The 23076-nt window shown below is 43.1% G+C and overlaps 2 protein-coding genes across 2 annotated transcripts in view; both read right to left on the bottom strand.

Annotated features, from left to right (window-relative positions):
* The window catches only part of TMEM132B (transmembrane protein 132B), a 323947-nt gene that overhangs the window by 232289 nt on the left and 68582 nt on the right, over positions 1–23076 (bottom strand). The window lies entirely within an intron of this gene.
* Positions 13306–23076, bottom strand: part of AACS (acetoacetyl-CoA synthetase) — a 40080-nt gene continuing 30309 nt past the window's right edge. The window contains exons 11-18 of the mRNA XM_051785684.1: positions 22987–23051; positions 22686–22808; positions 21288–21401; positions 20657–20782; positions 19009–19078; positions 18270–18328; positions 17223–17425; positions 13306–14610 (exon numbers count right to left, since the gene is read on the bottom strand). Of these exons, the coding sequence (XP_051641644.1) occupies positions 14473–14610; positions 17223–17425; positions 18270–18328; positions 19009–19078; positions 20657–20782; positions 21288–21401; positions 22686–22808; positions 22987–23051 (898 nt within the window). The 3' untranslated portion in view covers positions 13306–14472. The remainder of the gene's footprint in view (positions 14611–17222; positions 17426–18269; positions 18329–19008; positions 19079–20656; positions 20783–21287; positions 21402–22685; positions 22809–22986; positions 23052–23076) is intronic.

Here is a 23076-nt window from a genome sequence, read left to right as displayed (position 1 = left end):
ACTTCTGCAGCATTATGGAAAGCTGTTGGGTTTTAGATCACTCAAATGTCAGGAGATAGAAGGTTTCAAGAATGCTCCTAGAGAAACAGTAAGGATGGGAATTTTAAAGATGTCTTTAGGCATTAGGAGGCAAAAACCCAGCTGGGAGTTAAGGGGAGGTAAGGATGGAGGCCAGGTCCTGAGCTGGATTTCCTGGAGGGAATAAGGAGCCTGAGTAACCCCAAGGCTCTGTACAGCACACAGGACAGCAGAAATGTTATTGCTTGGGCTAAATTTGACTCTGCATCTGAGCAGAGAAATCATGGCAATCCCCACTTTACAGATGGGGCAGCACATCAGCACCACTTTTTAGGGCTGTCCTTGCCCCATGAGCTGCCCTTGCCCCTCTGTAGGAACTACACTACAGCTTGTGGTGTGGCACCCTCGATGCACAAAGTGGGGTCCTCTGGGGATCTGTCCCTCTCTGGTCCCTGGCATCATCCACAGAGGGAGAAACCAAAGGGACCCATCGAGGAGGAGCCGCTGTTCCCCTGGCAGCGAGGGGCCGGCGTGAATCACCGAGGTAAGTGATTCACTCAGCATCAGGCAGGAAACCTGTGAGCAAGGCAGGAACTGAATCAGAGTGGTTTGGCTTTTTCTTTTTTTTTTTTTTTTTTCTGCTTTTAATCATCTTCTCACTCATTATCCTTAAAGCCTCTTCCCAGAGGAGCAGAGGGCTATGCTCGCCAGAAGGGAGCGGGTTAATCGCTCCCAGGAGGAAAAGTGCAGAGCAGCTAGAATTGTGGTGCCCCGCTGCAGCCAAGCACCTGCAGAGACTAAAAGGTGATGAATTGCCATAATTTCTGCTCCCTCCTTTACCTGTGTTTAATTAAATTGGTTTAAGATAGGCCTGAGCAGGAGACTGACTGATTTCTGCCAGTGTAATTTCAAACACCTGTATGCAGTAGGTGGGGGATGCTTTGGCAGAACCCATGTCCTTGGGCCAGCTGGAAATGCTCAGTGTCTGCCAACTACTCACAGCTGTGAGCATCCAGCCGAGCCCCCTGCCCGGGGCAGTGACCCCTGACACCACCATGAGCCACCTGCAAAGGAGAGGGGGCTTGGGCACCTGGTCCACAGCCCACCCTCAATGTCTCCTCTCTTCCTCTGGTTGGGAAGCACCAGAGAGGGAGAAGGCAGGAGCAGATCCAGAGAAATGGCTTATATATTTGTAGCAAGGAATGGGGTTTGCTCCTGTGGCTCTGTGAGCTCAGAAGCTGGGAGGGAGTGCAGGAGGGCTTCCAGCGTGGCTGAACCTGTGCCAGGGACCAGGAGGGTGCTGAGGAGGATGGGACTGTGGATGACCACATGGCCCAGGTAATGGGAAGAACAAAAGGGCTGGGGGAAGTGTGTTCATCCTCCCTCAGACTCCAGTTAGAGAAGCTCAAAGATCAGAGAATTAACGCCCCTCCCAATTAGGTCAGACTCACACAGTCACTGGGGCTCACTGGAGCCTGGGAGCTGCTCAGCCCTGAGGAAAAACAGAACAAAATCCCTAGAAAATGAACAGAAGGAGAACGTGTGCTGCGTGCCTGTGCTGTGCTTCTCCCAGGAGCCTGGGGCTCTCTCAGGCTCTCGAAGCTGCAGGGGGTTCAGTGCTGCCCTTGGCCAGGCTGCACCCACCCATCTCACACTCCATCCTTCCCAAAGTGCTGCAAACCATCCCCCAGCGCTGTACCCCGAGACCCTGCTGTGCAGGACCCTGCTGCTGCTGCTGCTGAGGGATTTTGCCCAGTTACTGTGGCTGGGCTGGGACTGGCTCAGCGGGAAGGTGGCAGGCATCCCACAGCCCTCAATTCCAGCACTCTCTCCACAAACGGATCAAGTCTGGTTTTGGATGCTACAAGCACAGGAGCAAGAGTCTGAGCAAGCTCATGTGCCACAGCAGGGTGGGAAGGAGGAAAATTGGGTGCAATGAATTCATCTCAGATGACACCAGATGCTCCATCCCTGATGTCTGCCCACTAGGAAGGTGTTTGTCAAGGCACAGACACCAGTCCCTGGAAAAGCAGCCCTGGGGTTTGGATGCAGAGGTCAGAGGAAAGGTCAGGTTGGGAAAAACGTTTGATCCAGTTCCCTTTTCCATCAGAAGTTTCACCACTGACCTCAGGAGAAGCTGGACTGGGACCCACCACTGTAGTCCAGACCCTGAGAGACACAGATTACCAGTGGGACAGACAGATTACCAGGGGGCAAGTGTGCCAGTTTTTTAAGAAGTGTTGCATATGCTGGCCTGGCACACGGGTACTGGCCATGGCTCCATCGTGGGACATGCAGTCAGCAGCACAGCACGTGCTGCAGAACTCTGCAACTCACTTCTCCAGCCAGCACACGTTTCTAAACGTGTGATCTACTTCTCACAAGCCAATTTAATATCTTTAGGAAAACAACAGGAGCCCAAGGCCTCTCAGAAATTGATATCATAAAGCATTCTTTGATTATTCTTTATTTTTCCTAATATCCAGTCGTAAAAAGTATTCTTTAAGGAAATAATTGCGTACGAAGAAAATCAGTCACATGCCATGTAGATGCTGTTATTTGCATAATTACGAGGAACCCGAGTTACTCTCTCAGCTTTGTCAAAATAAAGAGAAACGATCTCATACCATGTTTTGGCTACATCATTTTCTGATGCCTTTGAATGAATAAAATACCCAGTACCTCTGGTGAACCTGGGGCCTGTGGCTGCTCCATCATATGTCCTTCATTTACCACTTGGAACCATGGCCACGTTGCAAAGACAAGCCCTGATTCTGCTCTTTCTGAGAAACCTTCTGCTCTTTCTCCCAGCAGCTGCCAAAGTGCAGATTGCAGGGATGTCTCAGCTCTCCTGCTCAGAGCTGTGCTGCCTGGAACATTACAGAGAGGAGCTTTTAATTAATATTTTTGGGTCTGTCCACACCCACAAAGGCCACGTGGACCTGAATGGAGATGCTGGTACCATGCAGTCCTCCTCTGGCCTCAGCCTGGGCACCCACACCTGCTTCCAGTTCTCCCTGCAAAGCAAAGGAGTGATGCTCAAAAACAGAAATATTGCACCCACTGCAGGGCACAGAGCAAATGCTGTGGGGATGGGAGGGACACAGCAGTGCCTGGAGGAGCTGCTCTGGAGAAGGGTAAGGAAAGATCAGCCCCCCAACACCTCATGCCATTGGGACCAGCAGATGCTCCTGCCCCTGCACTCCTCCATCAGTCAGGACCTGGTTTTCCATAGAAAACAAAACCAACACAAAAAAATCGAGCATTTTCCATGAAGGCCACAGCCGGGAAACTTCTCAGGTAGCTCCATCACCGCAGAGTTGCTAAAAACAGGAGTCACACAAAGCCATGTGCCGGCTCATTAAAACAGTCTTTGTGCTCCAGAAATGCATATAAAAGACACACGCAGGCCCTGTCATTCTTACAGATTTCTTCTCTTATGTTCGCTCATTCTCAGCTAAACTAAGAAATGCCTGAAGCCGTCAAAGGGGTTGTTTCAAAGGCAGCCCGGAGACAGAAAGGGAGCGAGCCGGCGCCTGGAAAGCCTCGCTAATCAAGGCAGAGGGATCTGCCTGGTTTCCTCCCTCCCCGAGCGCAGCTCGTGCTTCGGCTTTGAAGACCTGTCATCTGTGACGCCGCTTTGCCTCAACATTTATACTGAGAAAATTTTTGCCTGGAATATATGTGGCTTTTTTTTTTTCTTTTTTTTTAAGCATTCCGCCCACCCTTCGCCTCTCAGCAGAGCTCTGGGATCTCGAAGCAGGAGCATTTCAGAGCCTTAAATAAAACGCAGGGGAGGTGGCCCCGGTGCCAGGACCATCCCCACCCCAGGCCATCAGCTGTGTAAACAAGGGGACTTTTTCACAGCATGAGTGCCAACCAGGCTGTGTCGAACACCGGGATCCTTAGAAATTCAGGTCTCTCTAATGAACAGGAGAGACTTTTGCCCCCAGGAGCACTACAAAAATTAATGGATATTATGACTGTAACTACTTGAATCAAATGCAAAGCCACGTGTCACACAGCCCTTTCGCGATTTCAGCAGCTTATTACAAGCCTGTTTACATCTGCCCCTGCCTGATTTAAACCCAGCAGGAATAAAACTAATATAAAGTGAGAAAAGTGAATTAAGAGTAGAGATGTTCTTAACAGGACTTATTCAAGTGCAGCCCTCTCCTGGCACTGGACAGACGGGTCCTGCTGGCGCTTGTTGGGTCACAGCCCACAAGTACCGGGGGAGGGGCACACGGACACATCCCAGCTTCTGGAATTGGTCCCTTGTGCCTAGTGTTCATGCAGGCAGGGGACATCCCATGGCATAGCGGATGCTCCTGCATCCCTCCGCTCATTAAAGCCCTCAGGCTTTCCCGGTGCAGCACAGGGTCGGGTCGGGGCACGGAGGCTGGAGCGAAAAACGCCGTGAGGATGCTCTGGAAGGGAGCGCGCGTTTGTGCAGCAGCCCCAGATGCAGCCGCTACCTCCGGGTGCGTTCATTAAGCCAAACAATGCCTTTGGATGGTGTTTGAAGAGCTGATGGAGCTGTCTGTGGCGTGAAAGGCAGAGGTGTGAATTTTCTCCCGTTCTGCGCCGTCGGCGTCTTTAATCTGAGCCCGCTCAGCGAGCGGAGCGCTGACACCGCCGCGTCCCAGCTGGCAGCGCGGATAATTAGAGATAGAGCCAAGAGACAGCGCCGCATCAAAGGGGATTTGCGGAGCAAAGAGCGGCTGTCGGTGCGCTGAGGTGGGGGATTTGTCTTTCCACGAGGACGAGTCCCTCCTCTCCCCCTTCTTGCATGGAACAAAGTCCCTGCCTGAAATTTTAAGAGGTTGCACTAATAGAGCGCCAAACTCATCTGTCTGTCAGGGATGGGCTTGGTAGACAACATTTTCCAGAGAAGAGGTATGGATTCGGACTGGCACACGGCTTCATCAGCCCTTGCTCTTGCCATCAGAGCAGTGTTTTATGAATTACTTAGAGGTAGTTGTATTCTCTGTGCTGGTTTAAATATTTTGTCGTGTTTTTGTCGGTCAGCTGCAGGACAAGATCCCAGAGAAATCCGAGTCCAGGGCTGAATCCTCTAAATGCCACCACTTAAGTTTGCTAAGGAGCCACCACTATGTTGCTCATCCCTGCAATTTAGATGTCATGTGCCTAACATGCTGGAGGAATTATTCATACTAAATAATCGCTCCTGCCCAAATTATCTTCCAAGAGAAGTTGCTGTAAATCCACTGGACCATACAAGCCAGGAGCTGCTGCTAAGTAGCTACTTAACAGGAGCAGATCTGAGCACTGCATGGCAAAAGGGAAGTCTGGAAAAAAAAAAAAAAAAAAAAGAAAGCTCAGGGTTATCCAAAGCTCACAGCAAAACCAACTGCTGTGCAGGGCTGAACGTGGCCAAAACCACCCTACCAGAGTGGCTCAAACCAAGTTCCTGGGCTGCCCAAAGCCTCCCAAGACCCTTCACCAAAAGGGGCAGCTCAGCTCACACTGGGCTTTTCCCCTCTTTAGGCAGCACAGTTTCACCTTTCAGCTTCCACCAGGGCACAGCACTGTTGTCATTGTCCCTTGGAGCACCAGCCAGGTGCGATCTAGATGATCTTTCAAGGTCCCTTCTGCCACAAACCACTATAACATGGAATTCTCTGGGATCTGAGGAGACAAACAGACATTAGGTCAGAGCTGACCTCCCTCCTGGCAGCTCAAGTGACTCATTTTATTCAGCAGGACAAGGGCTCAAAGAGGTACCAGCGGCCCCATTCAGCTGCTGACCATGTCTGGGTAAGCCAGGGCGACTCAGGTACCTGGGCTGCACCTTGCTGAGCTACCAAGAGCAGAACAATTGATTTTCTTTTTCTGCTCTAATAAATTAGTGGGAAGTTTCCACTCCTTAGATCAGGAGATGCTCTGAATATTTGTTATTTTTCACCAACTGGGGGAAAAAAAAAAAGTGCTATAAACGAACATATTTGGTGACCCATTTTGAGTGGCTCATTACGATTAGATCAAGCTAATTGCCAGTCTTGTATTTCATCTGGCAACTTGTTAAGCTAATTGAACAAAATAAAACTAATGAACAATTATAATGAAGTTTATAATTAGACCAATGGAAAAAAACTCAATGTGAGAATATTTGAGGCATAATGAATGTGCTGAAGGTTTGGGAGAGGGGCAATGGGAGGTGGCAGTAAATCATGCCACTCCCTGCCACCTCCCTGCTTCTTCCCAGGAGCTGATGTTCTTGGGAATAGGTAATAAGCCAAATTATGTCAACCTGGCATTTTCTTTATTATTAATTACATTAATGCCTTTAATGCACATACATGGCATTTACAGTGATCCTAAATTCAGGAATTAGCCTGTTAGTGAGGCAGCTCAGAGTGGCCATTATATTATATTCCCGACTTCATCATTATGATACAAATCAAGGTCTCCATTATAATCCTAAAAGTGAAAAACAAGCATGTGGGGGAGACAGAGGATTTCATAAACCCCAACAAGCTGATCTGTCCTGTCAATACTCAAACCTGGTTCAGGAGCCAGAAAGGCAGAGGTGAGGAAGAGCAGAAAGAGCAATGCTCTGCACCTGATTAGTGCCATTTTTAAAAAACAGTTATTTTTGTCTCATCCAGTTCCTACACAGATTTGAATAAACCTATTCCAGCTCCCTTTCACCCCCTGCTGCTGAAGCACAGAAAATTAAATACCATGAGAAGACACAGAGTGACCTTTCAGAGTTTCAATTTACAAGGTCAAGCAGGTACCCACTGAAACCTAATAGAATTCTCACATCAGACTCCACACTGCTTAAAAACTTCTTTTGCTCCTGTTTGTACATGAAAGTAATTATTTCATCTAGAACTCAGTGGGAACTGAGGTTTTGCATCAGGGAATAAAGACAGAAATTTAAACTAGGGAGGAAATGCATTCAACCTTTTTTCTTGTATGTCTGGAGGTTTCCAGAGCTCCTTGAAGTCTGAAAGCAAGTTCTGGTTTTCAGCAGGAGCCCGTGGTGCCAAATGTCCTATGCACAGGGCAGGGATGAAGTACACGTGGTCTGGGTAGAGCAGAGGGTGGGAGAGGAGGAGAATCATCACTGGAGATATCAAACAGCTTAGCATTGATCACATTTGCTGCCTGTAACCACTGTAATCCCAGTGAGGGTAACTTTTTACTTCCCATTCACAGAGCTGCTTTACCTCTCAAAGATTAACTGATTCAGGGGGAAAAAAAAAAATTTTATGAGCTATCAAAATCTATTCCCCCTCCCCCCATTTTAATTTGAGCTGCATTAGGAGAAAAATCTCTGCTTTTGCAGTCATGTCTCAATATTTTTATGCCACCAGAAGCAGCTGTCCTCTTCTCAGTCTAATTACAGGTTTCACATGGGGAGTGATCATATCCCAGTATCAGTGGGGGTTTGTAGCTGTCTTTGATGCTCTCCACATTCCCTCACCTTTCCACCAGCCTTGGTTTGGTGTTTTTTCTGCAGGTGTCTTTTCATGTCATCTGGAACTGCTGGCACAGCCACTCTGCGGGGTCAGGGCTGCCTTTGGCTTCTGCTGCTCAGGGCAGGGTCTGATCCTTCTTCAGCATGGGCAGGAGAGAGTTTTGGCAAGGAGGATGCAGAGTGTCATGGCCAGCCATCTCTCCTGCAGAGATGCAGAGTTCATTGCTGCTGCATCACCTGTGAACTTCCATCTCTCCCTTACATGGCACCCGGGGGCCTGGGAGGGGGCCCAGCACTGCACTGACACGTGGCAAGAGAGTGTCTCTGAGCAAGGGTTACCAGAGCAGGTCAGGCAGAGGAAGGGCAAAGACACCATCAGCTCCCATGTACAGGCACAGCACAGAGATGGAGTGACCAGCAGAGTAACCCAGAGAAGGGATGAGCTGAGCTCTCCCCATGACACCAGGAGTATCCTCCCTCATCCCAGGCAGAACAGCAGTGCTTTGCCTCTGAATCCCAACAGCACATGTAACCCCTGGGGTTAAAGACACAGATTATTTGCATTGCACCAACCCTGACAATACCTGTATGTTTTGTCCATTACACGAAGTCAAAGAGAAATCCCTCTGAGGCAGATCATCCAAAGAACAGCAATTAGGCCTTCTCCTTCCCCACTCCAACAGCCCCAGTAATCCCAGTCACACCAGCAGGGTTCAGTAATGCCTTTCCTGAGGACAGAGGCTGACAGGCTGAGCTCTCCCCCTGCTTCATCACTTGGTAACCTCCACAAGGGCCCCCAATGTGCTAAGAGCTCATACATGCATGCAGGGGTTTATATGAGCTTTTGCTTGTTGGGGTATTTCCTTCCTAATTTGCCTCCCTCTCATACATGCACACACCCTCTAATAGTGAAAAGGTTAAGGAAATGGGAACAAACCCTTAAGTGAAGCGTGAAATAGGCTCCATGATTCCAGATAGCCAGGGCCATTTAAAGCCTTGCTTGGCATTTGCATTATAAGAACAAATCCTGTACAAGAATCTCTCTTCATGCTTTCTACTCCTGCATTAATTCATGAAGTGTCATGTATCTAGCATATTTTATTATACATGAGAACTAGGCAAATTAAAATTCTCAGTTGAGTATCACATTTGTACACTCAAGGCCACCTCCTTCAGCCCTTCAGTCACACTGGTTTAAACTCAGCTCACCTTTTAAACCGAGTCAGTTAAACTAGCATAAATTCTCATGATTTCCTTCAATTCACTTATTATGCAATTTATTTCCATTTAGACTTAACCTCTTCATAGCTAATAAAAGCTGAAGAGAAATATAGCTCATTCAAAGGGAAATAAATGTGCTGTCGGATAAGTTAATTGTAATTGAGTTTTCAGGGTGTAGCCCCCCCCCAGTTGCTGAACTGCCATAGTCTGTGCCTGCCCCAGGCCCATCACTAGTTACCCACAGGACCAGCTGTGCCAGGTAAGTTCCATCAGTTTAAAATCCACTGCAAGAGAAGGAAACTCAACTTCACATCTCAGCAAGCTCCTAAAACCCACCTTTTCCTGGGCAATGGAAGATGTTGCAGACACAGGCAGAGACCATAAGAGGTAACAGCATCACAAACAGATGGGACTCTCCTCCTCTGGCTGCTCTAGAAAGAACCCAACATAAACTGATTTTTAGAAAGGGAAAAAGCCCATCATGCTAAGCTGGGGCTTAACTAAAATTAGGCTGGCAACCCTAGAGCTCTTGTCTGCATTGGACAGAAATGTATGGGTTAAATGAGACCACGTTTTGAAAACAGCTTCCAAAACATTTTCCAGAGTACCAAAGCCAAAGTGAACAGGCAGCTCCTGGGAATGGGCATTGGGCTACAGGTTCCCAAACAGCACAGCATCCAAGGGCTGCAGAGTGAGGAGCACTGCTGTGACCTCCTCCTCCAGCCTCCCCTTCTTCTACCCTAGACACACACATCCCACTTACCCACTTGCACACCTTCACAGAGGTACTGATTCCAGCTCTCACCACTCAGCTTAGAACTTGCTTCTATAAACAGCCCTCTCATTCCTGAGGTGGGGATTGAGCCATTTTCCAGAATGGGTGGCACTTATGGACATGGTTTAGTGATGGACTTGACTGTGCTGGGTTAATGGTTGGACTCAATCTTAGAGGTCTTTTCTAACCTAAATGATTCCTTAATTCCACCCCAGGGCTCTGGGGAACAATATTGCCAAGCCATGTTTCTAATGGCACAGAGCCATACAGTGAGAAATACCCTCCCAATCCTTGTCAAAACACAGGCTGTGAATCAATAGACTGGAAATGTTAGAAACAACCTCTTTGTAAAACTAAAACAGAATGGGGAGGTGAAAGTAGGTGATCTTTAAGGTTCCTTCCAACACAAACCATTCAATGATTCCATGATTATCCCCAGCAGCAGGACTGTTACCCTATAGCAGCCAAAACTTAACTTCCTTTAAATCACTACAGAAGAGGGAACAAAACTGAAAAGGGTATTTTTTTTTTTTGAGCAGACTCATTATTGATGCAAACCTCTACATGCGTACTTTAAAATGCTATTGTAAACTAATTATTGATCTTGGAGATTATGTCTTTTTCCAAGGGACATTATCCTTTCAGCTGGAATCTCAGGCTGAATGCTGATAAGCCTCTTAAACTTTGCAAAACCACTTGTCAAAAGCAGTAAGACAAGAATTCATTACTGTCTTCTAATTAAGAAGTACAAGGTCCAATTAAGCTCTCACTGGTGTTCTACACAACCCAGTTAAACAATGGCATGCCAAGGTTTTTCCCACCCCACCAACACTGGTTCATCACTAGAGTTCATCTCTGACTGGTGGTTTGGAAGAATTTCTCTGGCCATCAGAGGCAGTGGTGAGGAATCATGTGGACAGCTGCAGCCTGCTGCAGTAATACTTTGGGACATCTTATTGTTCTGCAACTGGAATTGTTCCGAGACACTCTTTGACTCACTAACAGCATCTCAGAGACAGCTTCCCTCTCCTCTGCTTAACAGAGTCATCCCTGCTTTGCACACAGATCATGTAGAGCTAAAATGTTCAAATTGATGTTGATTATCTCATTATCGGAATCTAAAAAGGCTCCTAATTCCCAGCAAGGAAAATGTGTGTGCTCTCATCAGCTCTGAGGCTGCTATGCTGGACCATGGCCATGCTTCACAGCACTTCCTACCCCGATTTTATTTCTGGAAGAACACAGGTTAGGACACGTGCCTTCCTCTTTCTTCAAAAGATCTAGAAGAAAATTAAGTTGCGTCTTGTTGCTGTCTAAGACCTGGTTATTTATGAGCTAAAAATATCCTCCTCACAAAGGGCTAAAGATGCACTAAGTAATTTCAGATTTATCCTCAGCTCTGTAGGACAAGATCCAGCCAGTAGACTGACACCTCAGGAAAGCACTAACGAGCTCAAACATTTCAGTGGAAGACTTGCTCAGTGCAGAGCTCCAAAAGTCCCCTGTAGGAAGACCAAAGCCTGCCTGTGTACTGAAATACCTCTGAACAGGGTCTCAAAGGCAGGCCAGAGCATTCCCTCATAGACATTGGTTTTCCCATTACCTATAGACACCAGTTTACCCCCAGACCAAAAGCCTGCAAGTTCTGTCTCAAGAACAGACTCGGACTCTGGTACTCCTTCCTAATGCATTTTAAATCTAATTTTAACGCCCATTTACCTGTGTGACTGACTGCTCTGCCTCATAAATGAAATCCTTTTAAATATGTATGCACTAAACTGAAAGACAATAATGGCCCCGGGGAAGTTGCATTCCATCAGGCAATTACCTGTGTTTTTAAAACCACTGAATAAGTAATTCACACAACCGATTTCCCTTGCACATAACAATAAACAATTTTATCAGCTATGCCCTGCTTGGGCTGCTGTCTACCAGCTCATTTTATTTCGTTGAGAACCACCACTAACCAGGGAAATTAATTGAAATCATAAGGTAGTGGGAGGGGGAAGTACCTGCTCTAACAGGAGCTGACAAAAGCACATTTCTAAGAGGGGAGTGATAAAACCACATCTCTCAAGGGCAAATGGGCTGATTCCATCCCATAATTCAAGAGTCACTCTCAAATTTGCTGAGGACCGAGCAAGAAAAGCACCTAGCCTGGAGTTCCTCTGCTCTAATTGCTTTGCTGTTCAACATTTAAGTCAGAGCTTAATGCCATTTCCAGAGCCAGATCTATTTGCATGCCACACATCCCACTAAAAACTGCACATGGAGCTTTCCAGGCAAAACACTGTGAACTTCAAACTATAAATAGGCAACAAAAAAAAAAAAAAAGAGGGCTACACACTCAAGGTACAACTAATTACATCCTGAAAGCCCTAAGGCATCAAGTCTTCCTGGATAAAACTCCTGAGGCACCTCAGTGATCCATCAACTTGGCCACACACTGCAGGGTTTGCCCAGTTTATGCCTTGGGAACACAGCAGAGCCTGGTGCTCACAGGAATTTTTGCTGCTCACACCATGGTACCAAAGCTCAGTGCCATGCCAGACCCTGCAGCAAAGCTTTTGGGTGCCACCAGTCTGCAAAGACATCCTTAAAACCAAATTGGACTGCAGTTCCCCTCTGCCTGAGTCCCAGAAAACACCCACTTGGGTGGGAAACAGAAAGTGATGCTCTCTCCTCTTCCTTTGCAAATCATGATGACTTTATCTCCCTGCTTTTGTGCCAGGGATATTTTGGCCTACCCCCAGGTGGAGGGAGTACAGCCATCCTCATGGCTCTATGGCAGCATCCAAAGACATGGGTCACTTACACTGTGGGTAAGCAAAGGCAAATACAAGTTGGATGTTTGGAGGACAGGATTTGGAACAGGAGGAGCTGCACTGTGGAATTGTGGACAGTGTTCCCAGCTCTGCCACAGCCCTCCTTTCAAGTACCCACTTACCTTTCCTCTTCTCTAGATTTTCTCATCTCTGGGCTTCCAGGAGCTGTCAACATCCAGCATTTCTGAAACTCAGACCCTTGACTAGGTGAGGCACAGCAGAGTTTGCAGGACCCATCAGGGCTTTATGGCCATATAAAGTCACTTCCAGTACACAGAGATCTGCTTCTGTATTGCTCTATTTTTGTTTTTAACTAATGTCACATGTTGCAAAGCTTTTCCCAGACATTTGCAAGAGATCAAATTATATCCATTAATGACACTTTCTCCAGTGTTTCCAGCAGGATAAAGGATTTAAAAAGCAGCCTCCAGGCATTGTATATGTTCTTAAAGTATCTGTGCTTCAAAACTATCTTTAATTAATTAAATATCCCAAAATGACTTATTAATAAGGATCTGTGGGCTTTGTAAACTCCACACATTTTGCATGAATTAAAGAACAATATAATGAAGTTTTAATGAATACAAAGTCACAGTTAATGCAAAATTTATATGTAGCAAGCCAGAGGGGGAAGGAATTTAAAAGTACCTTTAATCATAGGTTATTGGCAGCTGGGTAGCTCATTTTTTTTTTTTTTACACTTTTCTACTGAGTGATTGGTACTTGTATTACCACATTTATCATGCTAACATGGGCTGACTTGGTACAGTATAAGAAGTACCAGCATATTTAAAGCCACGTTTGCTAATGAGGGATTTCTAAAACCCCCAGTGAGTGTGGGGGGTGTCCACAGTGTCTTGGGCTCTGTACAAGAAAATAGGATAAAACAGACAGAGAAAGTTTTGTAGTAAGTCAGACTTCAATTAAAACCATTAAAACTGGTAACAAATTGAGCTAAAAATGACACCCACTCTAAAGAAAAATAAAAATAAGACAGTAACAGTTGAAACAGAATATATAATTATATATATAAAGAATCAATTCATTTTAATTAACTCTTTATCAACGCTGAATGCATTCAACACAGTTGTAAGTACAATAATATTTCACCCACAAAATTTAAATAGTGCAGGAGACACTGGATGCCAGAGGGTCGTACAACTACTGCAACTGTATTTATGAAAAACAAAACACTTTAGTGCTTCCATTTTACTGTTTTAGTATGCTCATTACAGTATTTTTCCCTTTATAAACTGGAAGGAAACAGAGCTAGAAAACACTTGTCTTTCACTTTCAATGTGACATTTTGTAAAAAAAGTTACAAAACCCATCAGCTTTTAATAAACAAACACACTGAAATTCCTCAGTTAGCTTAATATGGGATCTCTGCCCTAGAGCCAACAAAGGACTTCAAACAAGGAAGCAAAACACCTTCTTCAGCTGCAGATATGTTAATCCAGAGAAATGACTGCAAAATCCATGGAAATAACCTGGAGTTACCCCAGCAACAAGGAGACAACTGCTCCCTCACCTTCTGAGCCCCCAGAAGTGTACCAACCAAAAGTTTAAAACAATAGGAAGGCTACATCACAAAATGAAGCAGCAATTACCTTCAAGGGTACCGTGAGATATTTCAAGACTGAAATAACTCTGAGTCAAGTCAAATGGGTTTTGTGCATTATGATTTGGCTTTATAAAAACATTTAAATGCACACTACATACAGAACCACTTGCATGTTTCAGGGTTCAAGGAGTTAAAATCACTGTATGTTCCTTACAGGTGACTGAAACACATGGGATTGAAAAACATTGCTAAAAATCCAGTTTAAAAAAAGAAAGCAAATATTTTATGAAAGAAGTATTCTATCTGCAACCGCAACTATTAGTGCTCCCATTTGATGGGCTGATGTAAATCTAACTAGAAAAGATGCACACATATATATAAAAATCAAAACAGGCAGGTTTCTCCTTCCAGGCTGGGAAAAACCCCACCAAAATATATGGCATATTTAACCAATAAAAGGGAGCTAAGCTTTACCCAAGCCTTTCATAATGCACTTCATGAAATATTTTTTCTTTTAAAAGAACCACTGGTATTAAATAGAGCTTTTTCTTTACATACAGTATTGGTATATACAAAACAAACACAAAACAAAGATGCAAAAAAACCCAAATAAGTGACTTTAATAGTCTTGAAGCTCAGGAATATTTTTGTACAGGTCCAAAGCCTCTGGGTTTGAGAAAGCTCCCCGCTGCTCAACTTCTTTCCCTGCAATTATTTGCTTCACAGCAACTTCCACTTTTTTCCCATTTATTGTATACTGAAAAACAAAACCAGTAAAGATAAAATTACATTTTTTTTGATGTAGCAGCTTTATGGAAATATTCATGAAACCCCCCACCAATCCCAGAACTCTATCAAAATTTAAGCACAATGCCTTCTCTTCTGTTACATTTGAAGTACTTTCTTCTGAAAAATCACTTGAAGAGTAGGTGGAATTCAAAGAGTTTATATGTCATTTTAGTTTATTACTCCTGTTGGTAGTACTGTGAGAACACGATCAAGCTCCAATATAAAACAACAAACCCAGATCAGAATCATGGTATAAACACCAAAAATATTTAATGTTTGTGTTCTGACACATCCAATTTTCAAACAATTTTTAGTTCTGTATGGGTGGGATAAAAAAAACAAAGCCCAGCTGCACTGGGATTTGGGAGAAAGAAACCATGATTTTTTTTATCCTAAATGGACAGTTTTTCTAAAAGGGCAAAGTGAAACTCTGAGCTTAATTGGTCTTCTATAGTTAAATGTTTCAAAACAAACCATAACAAACAAAATGAAGTGTAACAAACATGTTTCACCTCCACTTATGTATCACACAAATTCTATTACATTGTGTTACTCTAAGTAAGGACACTGCAGAAAAACAAAACCCTAGTTGTTATCCTTTTGGGATCAGAGCAATAATTTCTACCTAGTGAAGTATGAGAAAGAACAACTACTCCAATGTGAACAGGAACTGCCAAGGGCCTTTTTGGACAAACTCTGCTTTTACAGGCACCAAGGCTTTATCAGCCCTTTCCTTGTGCTGATACCACAGACATTTTGGGGCATCAACTTGGAAAAACTGACTTTTAAGTATCTCCTTAATTTTGTCTGTCTGCTCTAGGAACAGGATCCCCACCTGCTTCACTAATGAATCTGCTGATCAAAGAACTCAGGTTGTTCCTGGCCTCCAAAACCACTGAAAACTCAACTCCAGGCACCACTATTTTTCATTAGAGATCATTCAGAGCCAAGTTAAATAATCCTCAACTCAATGCACTCTTGCAATATTGATCCTGATGCTAAACCAAACTTGTCCTTCTTAGATCTACTGAAGTCATGTGTAATCTAACCCCCCTGAGCCACGGTGATTAGCCACTCTTCTTCCTTCTCCTCAATGATTAGCAAACTAATTTTCACAAGTGCCCAGAAACCAGAAAATCTCACTGTCCTGCAGGGGAATTCTGCCCTTTAGAAAACAAAGATCAGACTGTTCAAAGCAAATTTGTTTACTTGAATCAGAAAATCTCGTTGATGATGACCAGAATGCTTACTCAGGACAACACAAGATAGATTTGCACTACATTTTTTTTTAACACCTGGATATCCCATTAAAGCCATTCTTTGTATTACTAAATCACCTCACCACAGCTGTACTATTTCTACCAGAAATCAGTGTCAGAATTAGATTGTATTTGCAGATGAGGATGCAAACATTTCTAAAAGTAGGAGAAAATAGGAGGTTTCCCTTCCAAGCAAACTTTAGAAGATGGGGGACAGCTTTGATCACTTTACCACTGGTATATTTATCTGAAAGGTAATTAAAATTCACTCAATTCTCAATTCAGTCAATGTGTGAACTAATTAATGATCTGAGGAGGCTTTCCTGAGGGGCAGCCCATCACAAACACCTCACTAGAATCAACTTTGTGCTGTACATTCAGGTGATTTACACAGTTCACAAGTTCAACACTTCATGCAGAAGCTGAGTTACAGCACAGAAAACCTAAACTTCAGGGGATTTTTTTTTTTAACACTCTTTTGAGCCAAGTACTATTTGTCAACAGTGGCCTGAAGCAGAAATAACTCAACAGATCAGAACCAGATCACTATGTGGACCACAGAGGTTGGTAGTGTTGAACCCTAAAGCACTTTCACAGGGAAACCTACACTGGCAGCTAAAGAGTATCAAGAGTATCAAATGGAGAACTCAAGTTTATGTGCAAATGGACTTGGGAAACCTACACTCTCCACCCCCATTCTGCTGCTCAGAGCTGTTGAGGAGACTGTAGCATTAGAGAAGATTATAAAAACAGACATTCTAACTAAAGAGTTCACACAACGAGCACTGTGGCAGAACAGCTTCAGAAGACTGAGCATGCAGAACCCTGAGCTACACAAACTTCTCCTCCCACACAAACACAACAATTTAATTTTAATTACTATTACAGTTAAGAGTGATAGAGCTACATTTAAGCAGCTAAACAGATGTAAAAGTGAAATCATTTACAAAATGATTTTCTGAATTTGCTGGGTGCTCTCAGCTTTCCTAAGAATGTCACTTGTAACAGGAAAACAGAAACAAAATAAGTTTGTGGATATCAAGAAAAGCTATTAAGTTACCTTCTTAATATTTTCCCTTAAAAGGTTAAGGATATATTCCTGAGAAAATGTAACACATTTAAAAAACAAAAACCATGCTTAGCTGAAAAGGAGATGAAAAGATGTTGCTAGGCAACATAGACAAACTATTTATAAAGCTCGAATACACTTTTGAGATGCTAAAATTTCCATGTATGTGGGTTTGAAGAGCAGTGACAACTGCTCCTTAATTACTATTCAAGGTGACAAAGAAAAAAGTAGGCAGCATTTTTCATGACATACCGGAATGCCTTTGGTTTCCAGGATGAGGCTGGGAACATGCCTGGCGGAGAGCGCGATCCGGATCGCGTCCTGAATCCTCTTCACCAGGCTCTTGCTGAACGTGTGGTTTGATGCCATCTTCAGGAAGAGTATCACCCTCTCGTCCCCATCTTTGTTGTACTGAGGGACACAGAGGCTATCAGAAACCTCCTCAAAGGCTTCCACTGAAAATAAAGGGGAAGTCCTTACTAGTATTTGTATTTATGTACCATTCGTGATGCACATTTTTTGTGGTTGTATCAAAAAAAAAAAAAGTCACCTCCCCTAGAGCTGCAAAGGCAAACAAGCAACCCACCTAGATTATCCTACACTCAGCTTCCCCTCTGGGTGCTCTGAAATTTTAACTCCTGTCCAGGTGAAAATCCAGGTTTAAGGATACATTTAGGTCCATAACAAAAAAAAAAAATTGCTATAGCTTTTGGGACAGATGATAAGCTTTTACACTAAGCCATTTTCTTTGGCTTTCCTCACAGTTCCCACTGATGCATAGACAGGAGAATAATGTGCCTGATGACAGAAGAACAAAGAGGCAACAGGTGCTTAAGTCTCAGATTAGCACCTTTGCAGGGACAGTTTCACCACCTGCCACAACATCTTTGAAGCACAAAGCACAAGCTCAAGAACTGCTGCTTAATTACCAGGTAAGGTACAATAAAAACAATGTCAAGAGCTTGTCTTGGGGAGGAAAAAAAGCCTGACAAGTTAAGTGTTCTCTTATAAACCTGCATGATACTATTAGTCTGTAAAGCCTTACTATATGCTCCTTAGGATGTTGCTTTTGTATAATCTCAACTAGTCATCTCCCACCCTATACATACTTCAGGAAAGCAACCAGCTTCAAGTTCACAAAACCAAATTTTGCTAATGCTAATATACTCTGTATTGTCTTTCATCTGAAAGACAGCAAGTCTTTCATTACTTAATCCTTTCAAGCACTTTATAATGCTTGGATTTCAGATTTAAGGCAACAATGGCATAGCTGAAAGAGGTGGAAAGTTGATTTCATACCTATGTTATAGATTTCAGAACTTCCAAATCTTACTCCATTTGGATTTAATGTACCATCACTGAAAAGTCAGACAAACAAAACAAAGAAGCATTAAAATGTGATTACAGTTTCATGAAGAGAAAAAATTGATGCAATTAACCGAGTCTCCCTACATTTCAGGCAGTGAAAGTGCAGCCACATCAGAAACAGAGTTGTAAGAGGACTTGACTCAAAAAGGCATTCTGCTCATTAAAAGGAAGCTGTACCAAGAACCTCAACAGTATTCATTCACTCAACTTTGTTTCAAACAGCAGCTTTGAAATGCAAGCAGAAAATTCAGCCCCAATTGTGATCCTGAATGTCTAATGATCACTAAAACAGGCACAGCTTAATACCTGACCTTCTATAATTAAGTTTTGCTGTAAAACAAGTCGATGTTAAAAGCAAGACCAGAGGACAATCTTCCAATTCACCACCTTGAATGTGCTGCACTCTCAGTTGAAATTAAGTGATCATTATAAACCATGGAAAGCAGAAAGTCCAATACTGTCTTGTGTTCACATATAAAAAAAGTGGTGTAGAACTTTGAAATTTAGTCCCTTCCCTCTAATCCAGCTGCTCTGGTTAATTTAAGGTCTGAAATCCACAATACTGGATTAAATAAAATATAAAGCTAACAGGTGTGATACAGAATCATGGACATCATACTCCAAAGGGAAGATTGCAAATTTTAGCACTTGTTTACTCAAAACACTTTACCTGCGGCCCAGCATGACAATTCCTCCAGTCTTGGGATTAATTTTGCAGTAATCACCATGGGCCCAGACACCTATTAGGGAATGGCAGAGGTTAAGCAGCTGATTTCTTACTCATCCAGTCACAGTAGACATTTGTGTAACTCAACTCACATTAACTTAATAAAATACATACTTAAGTATAATTTATCTGATATGCTTTGAGAACTACCCACAGCAAGTGTAGCAGTATTTAACTACACAAACAATTCATACTGCATTTACTACAAAGAGCTAGCACACCCAGGAGCAGCTCACACGTTAGGATCAAACTCCACATTATCTTCTGATTCTTTGTTTGCATAACTATACAGCATCCTTTTACAAAGCAGATGAATAGCTCCTCTGAACACCACATTTTGAGCAAACTGGAAGAATCCTCCACAAAGGTAACAATATTCCCACCAGTCTTTCTTGATCCACTTCTTTTGGAATGTAAAATTCTGTGCAAGAAGTTTTCTGGGCTTGCATAATAGGTCTCAACAATTCCCTAGGGAGCTTATGTGCTTAATGTTCTTGATCTGTGTTAATGTAAAATTTGATTTGACTTTTCGGAGCTAGAATGACTTCTGTATTATTTTTAAAATTGATACTGCTACACACCCTGCCAAAACCAGAAGAACAAGCCAATTCTACTCAAGCTTTTCTAGAGAAAAATTCCAACCTCACATGCATGTGCAAGTAAGACCATCTTCTAACTTAAATGTTACAACCTTAAGTCCATTTACAAAGAAAGACAGAACCTCTGGACCACAGTGATTTCAGTCTAACAACTGTCACACACATTTTTTCTATTTACTGCTGTCAGGCTTACATGCAGACTGCAACTTCCACATTCCCTCAATTTTCCTATAAGATTACCTCCTGCTAAACATCTGACTTCTCCTGTGAATCCACTCTGTATTGCTGCTATTTTTAAAAAAGCTTCCATCTCCAAAAAACAGCAGCTGGAGATCCTGCTCCAATAAAATCCCTGCCCAGGAGGCAGCAGGGATTTCAGCATCACTGTGCCACATCAGGAAAAGCCCTGGATGAGCAGAGTCCTCCACAATCATTAGGAAGAAAGCCCTGGCCCACAGTGCCTCTTCCTTTGCTCTGTAGGAGACTATGAATGCAGAATATGCATGTTTGAGGCAGCATATACTTAAACTTCATGCTAATGAGGTAGCAGGTCAGCACTTATCCCTTGGGATTCACTCCTCCAGCTAGGCAGGAGCAGTCTGGCAGAGGTGCAGTAGGACTCATTAATAGCTGATTGCTACCTGACCTATTCAGCACTTCCATTTCACACTCATGCCAAGCAGTCTGTGTCTGCACTGCAGTCTGGGAGGCTGTGACAGTCAGATCTGCCTAATGAAAGCAGCAAAATGGGATTAGAGCCTTGCAGAGGTTCTTACTAGTTTGATTTGGATCCATATTCAAAACAAAGCACTAGAAAAGAGAGAGAGATGATATGAAACACGCTGTGGGGTTCTCACCCTGGGAATCAAAATTCAAAGCTGCACGTGCCTGTCACTGGGCAATAGCAAATAAACCTGTGCCTTGCTAGGAACAGCAACACAGTCTGGATCCTTGGCCAGTCTGAGCAATATCCAAAGCCCTTCATGACATACCTGGGAATTTTGAGAAATAAGCCTTCCTGTATTTGCTTCCATTCTCATCGTTCCAGAAGTGTGTGGGCTGACAGGGAATAGGCTTGGTACAAACCAGCTCTCCACTTTCACCCCAAACTGGTTTTCCTGTTTACAAAGAAAGAAGCGTTTTCTGCATTTCCCTTCCGTAAATAAGAGGGTACCAAAGCAAAAAGCACCTACAGTTTTCACTTATTATTACAGCCAGATGTTGGTGTAAGTATGAGACATGCTGTGACTGTTGGTCTTGGTTTCAACTGGTGTTCAGTTATTAAGATCATCCCTATCTTAACCTCAGTAACTTCAGGAGAGTTACACCACAGGGTGGAAGCCAGCCTGGCATGCCCAGCAACACAGCTAGGGAACACACACCAAAAGCTGGAATTTGGCCTTGATGTGCTTTAGCAGAGTAATAGAAAAGGAAGGACTATTATCTTCACTGGAGTCCCTTAAAATCCAGATCAGATGGATCCATATGCAGCTTTTGTGGAACACATTTCTAAAGCGGAATCACACGTTAACAGCTGACTGTTGACCCATCTGATGAATGAAAATTAAGGTCATGTAACTACTTTGTTTTATAAGCATGCATAGTGTTTTGGATAATAGTTACCTTCATCGTTCCACGCTTCTACAGCCATTCCAAGATTTCTGGCCTGAATTTCTCCTTTGTAAACTGGAACTGTAACATTCTGACCCATGAAACATGAAATGATATCTGTTCCACCTATAATAAAAAGAAGTCCATTTAGAGTATACAGTACTTTGAACTCTAGAACAGTAAACTGCCACCTTTGCCAAATGCTTCTGATCCACATTAAGCACCATAAACCAAACAGTATTATCCACGATAATGTTGTGACTTTTATTAAAAGACTTCCTTCCTTGCTTTATATGTCTTTATGTATGTATGTCTTTCATGCAGAACTACCCCTTCAGGCATAACTTTTCTCCTTTTAACATTTTCTTTAATCTCATTTAAGGAAATTTCCACTTATAGAAGAATGAGAAAATAAACAGGCCCTAGTTTACAAACTTAAGATATTCAGAGAATTACCTAGAAATGTTTTCTTGTTTGTTTTGATTAAAGTAACCAGTCAAGCTATTCTACTCAACATTTACTTGGCTTTTATATCTTATTAGCATAGCAGGAGGGGAGCCATGCCTATAGGATGAACAGTTATCTTAAGAAAAATAGATACTGTCAAAGTGCTTACTTAACTGGAATATTTATAGTCTTTCTAGGACTTCAAAGAAGAAGAATTAAGACACAAATCAATCATGCTAGCTTTACTCAAAAATAGGCTTCTGCATTAGAGTCTATTAATGTCTGTAGTAGCAAGTTCTAGATTCAGCACTACTCTTATTGAGCTCAGAGTCTGAGAACTTCAGCAGAATGGTTATACTTGAAAAAAAAAAAATCAAACTAAACTGAGTTAAAAAGCCCTTTGAAAGAGTCAGTCCTTGTTACAAAGCAAAAGGAAGAGTGCTGTGGTGGATCTTATGTGACTACAAGTTGCCTCAGCACTCCTCACAACAAACTGCACTGCATGGGGGCTTGATATTTCTCTAATTATATAATTTACAAAAAATCTGTCTGCAGTGCCAATTACTTGGCACAAAAGAACTGAAATGGGAATTCTCCAAGAGATATTTTCTGCTAAAGTCAGCTATTTGCAGAACAGTATGTTCTGCAGGTTAATAGACTCTTTTCTTGATCTCAACCCTGCCACCCCTAAGGACAGCCAGTCAAAATAAATGATCATACTTAAAAAGAGCTAAGATCCAAAACATCCACCAAAAACCTTCTGGAGTGTATGAGTTTCATTATGGCACAGTGAATTATGCAGAAAAATCTCTGCACTAAAAAGACAGTTCATTTCAGTTTAACTATAAGCATTCCCAAATGATCCAAGGCTTAAGCTTCCCAAACATACAGCACAAATAAGCAAGAAGGAAATGCACAGGCAATCAAGAGAATTACTGAGATGCTGCAGTATAAAAGCATCACCTGAAATGGATCCCAGGAGGACACTGCTTTTTATGTGTTTGTAGACATACTCGTAGCTTTGAGATTTGAGTGGCGATCCTGTAGACAAGATAGTGTGGAGTGTTTGGAGATTGTGTGTTTCACCTTAGAAAGGAGAAAAATCAACACAGGTTAAGGCATAATTTTTACAAGGGTTTCAAACTCTTTGTCACTACAACACAGCATAATTGCATAAAGGACTGTGACAAGACACAGGCCCAAAACCAGGAGAGGAAAGGTAGGAGGGAAGACAGGAGGGATTCACCAGCTTTTTGAAGCTTACATGGTTTTAAATTTTTCTCTTCTAGCACAGCCAGCCATTTTGCACCCGTTCCAAGGATGGTGATCCTAGAGGGAAAAAAAAGTTTAAATG

This window comes from Manacus candei, unplaced genomic scaffold (assembly GCF_025592945.1).
Source record: "Manacus candei isolate 608988 ecotype Guabito, Panama unplaced genomic scaffold, ASM2559294v1 h1tg000020l, whole genome shotgun sequence".
In the NCBI taxonomy this organism is placed as follows: Eukaryota; Metazoa; Chordata; class Aves; order Passeriformes; family Pipridae; genus Manacus; species Manacus candei.
Note: the sequence above shows the minus strand (reverse complement) of the source record. Positions and strands in the feature narration are given on the sequence as shown.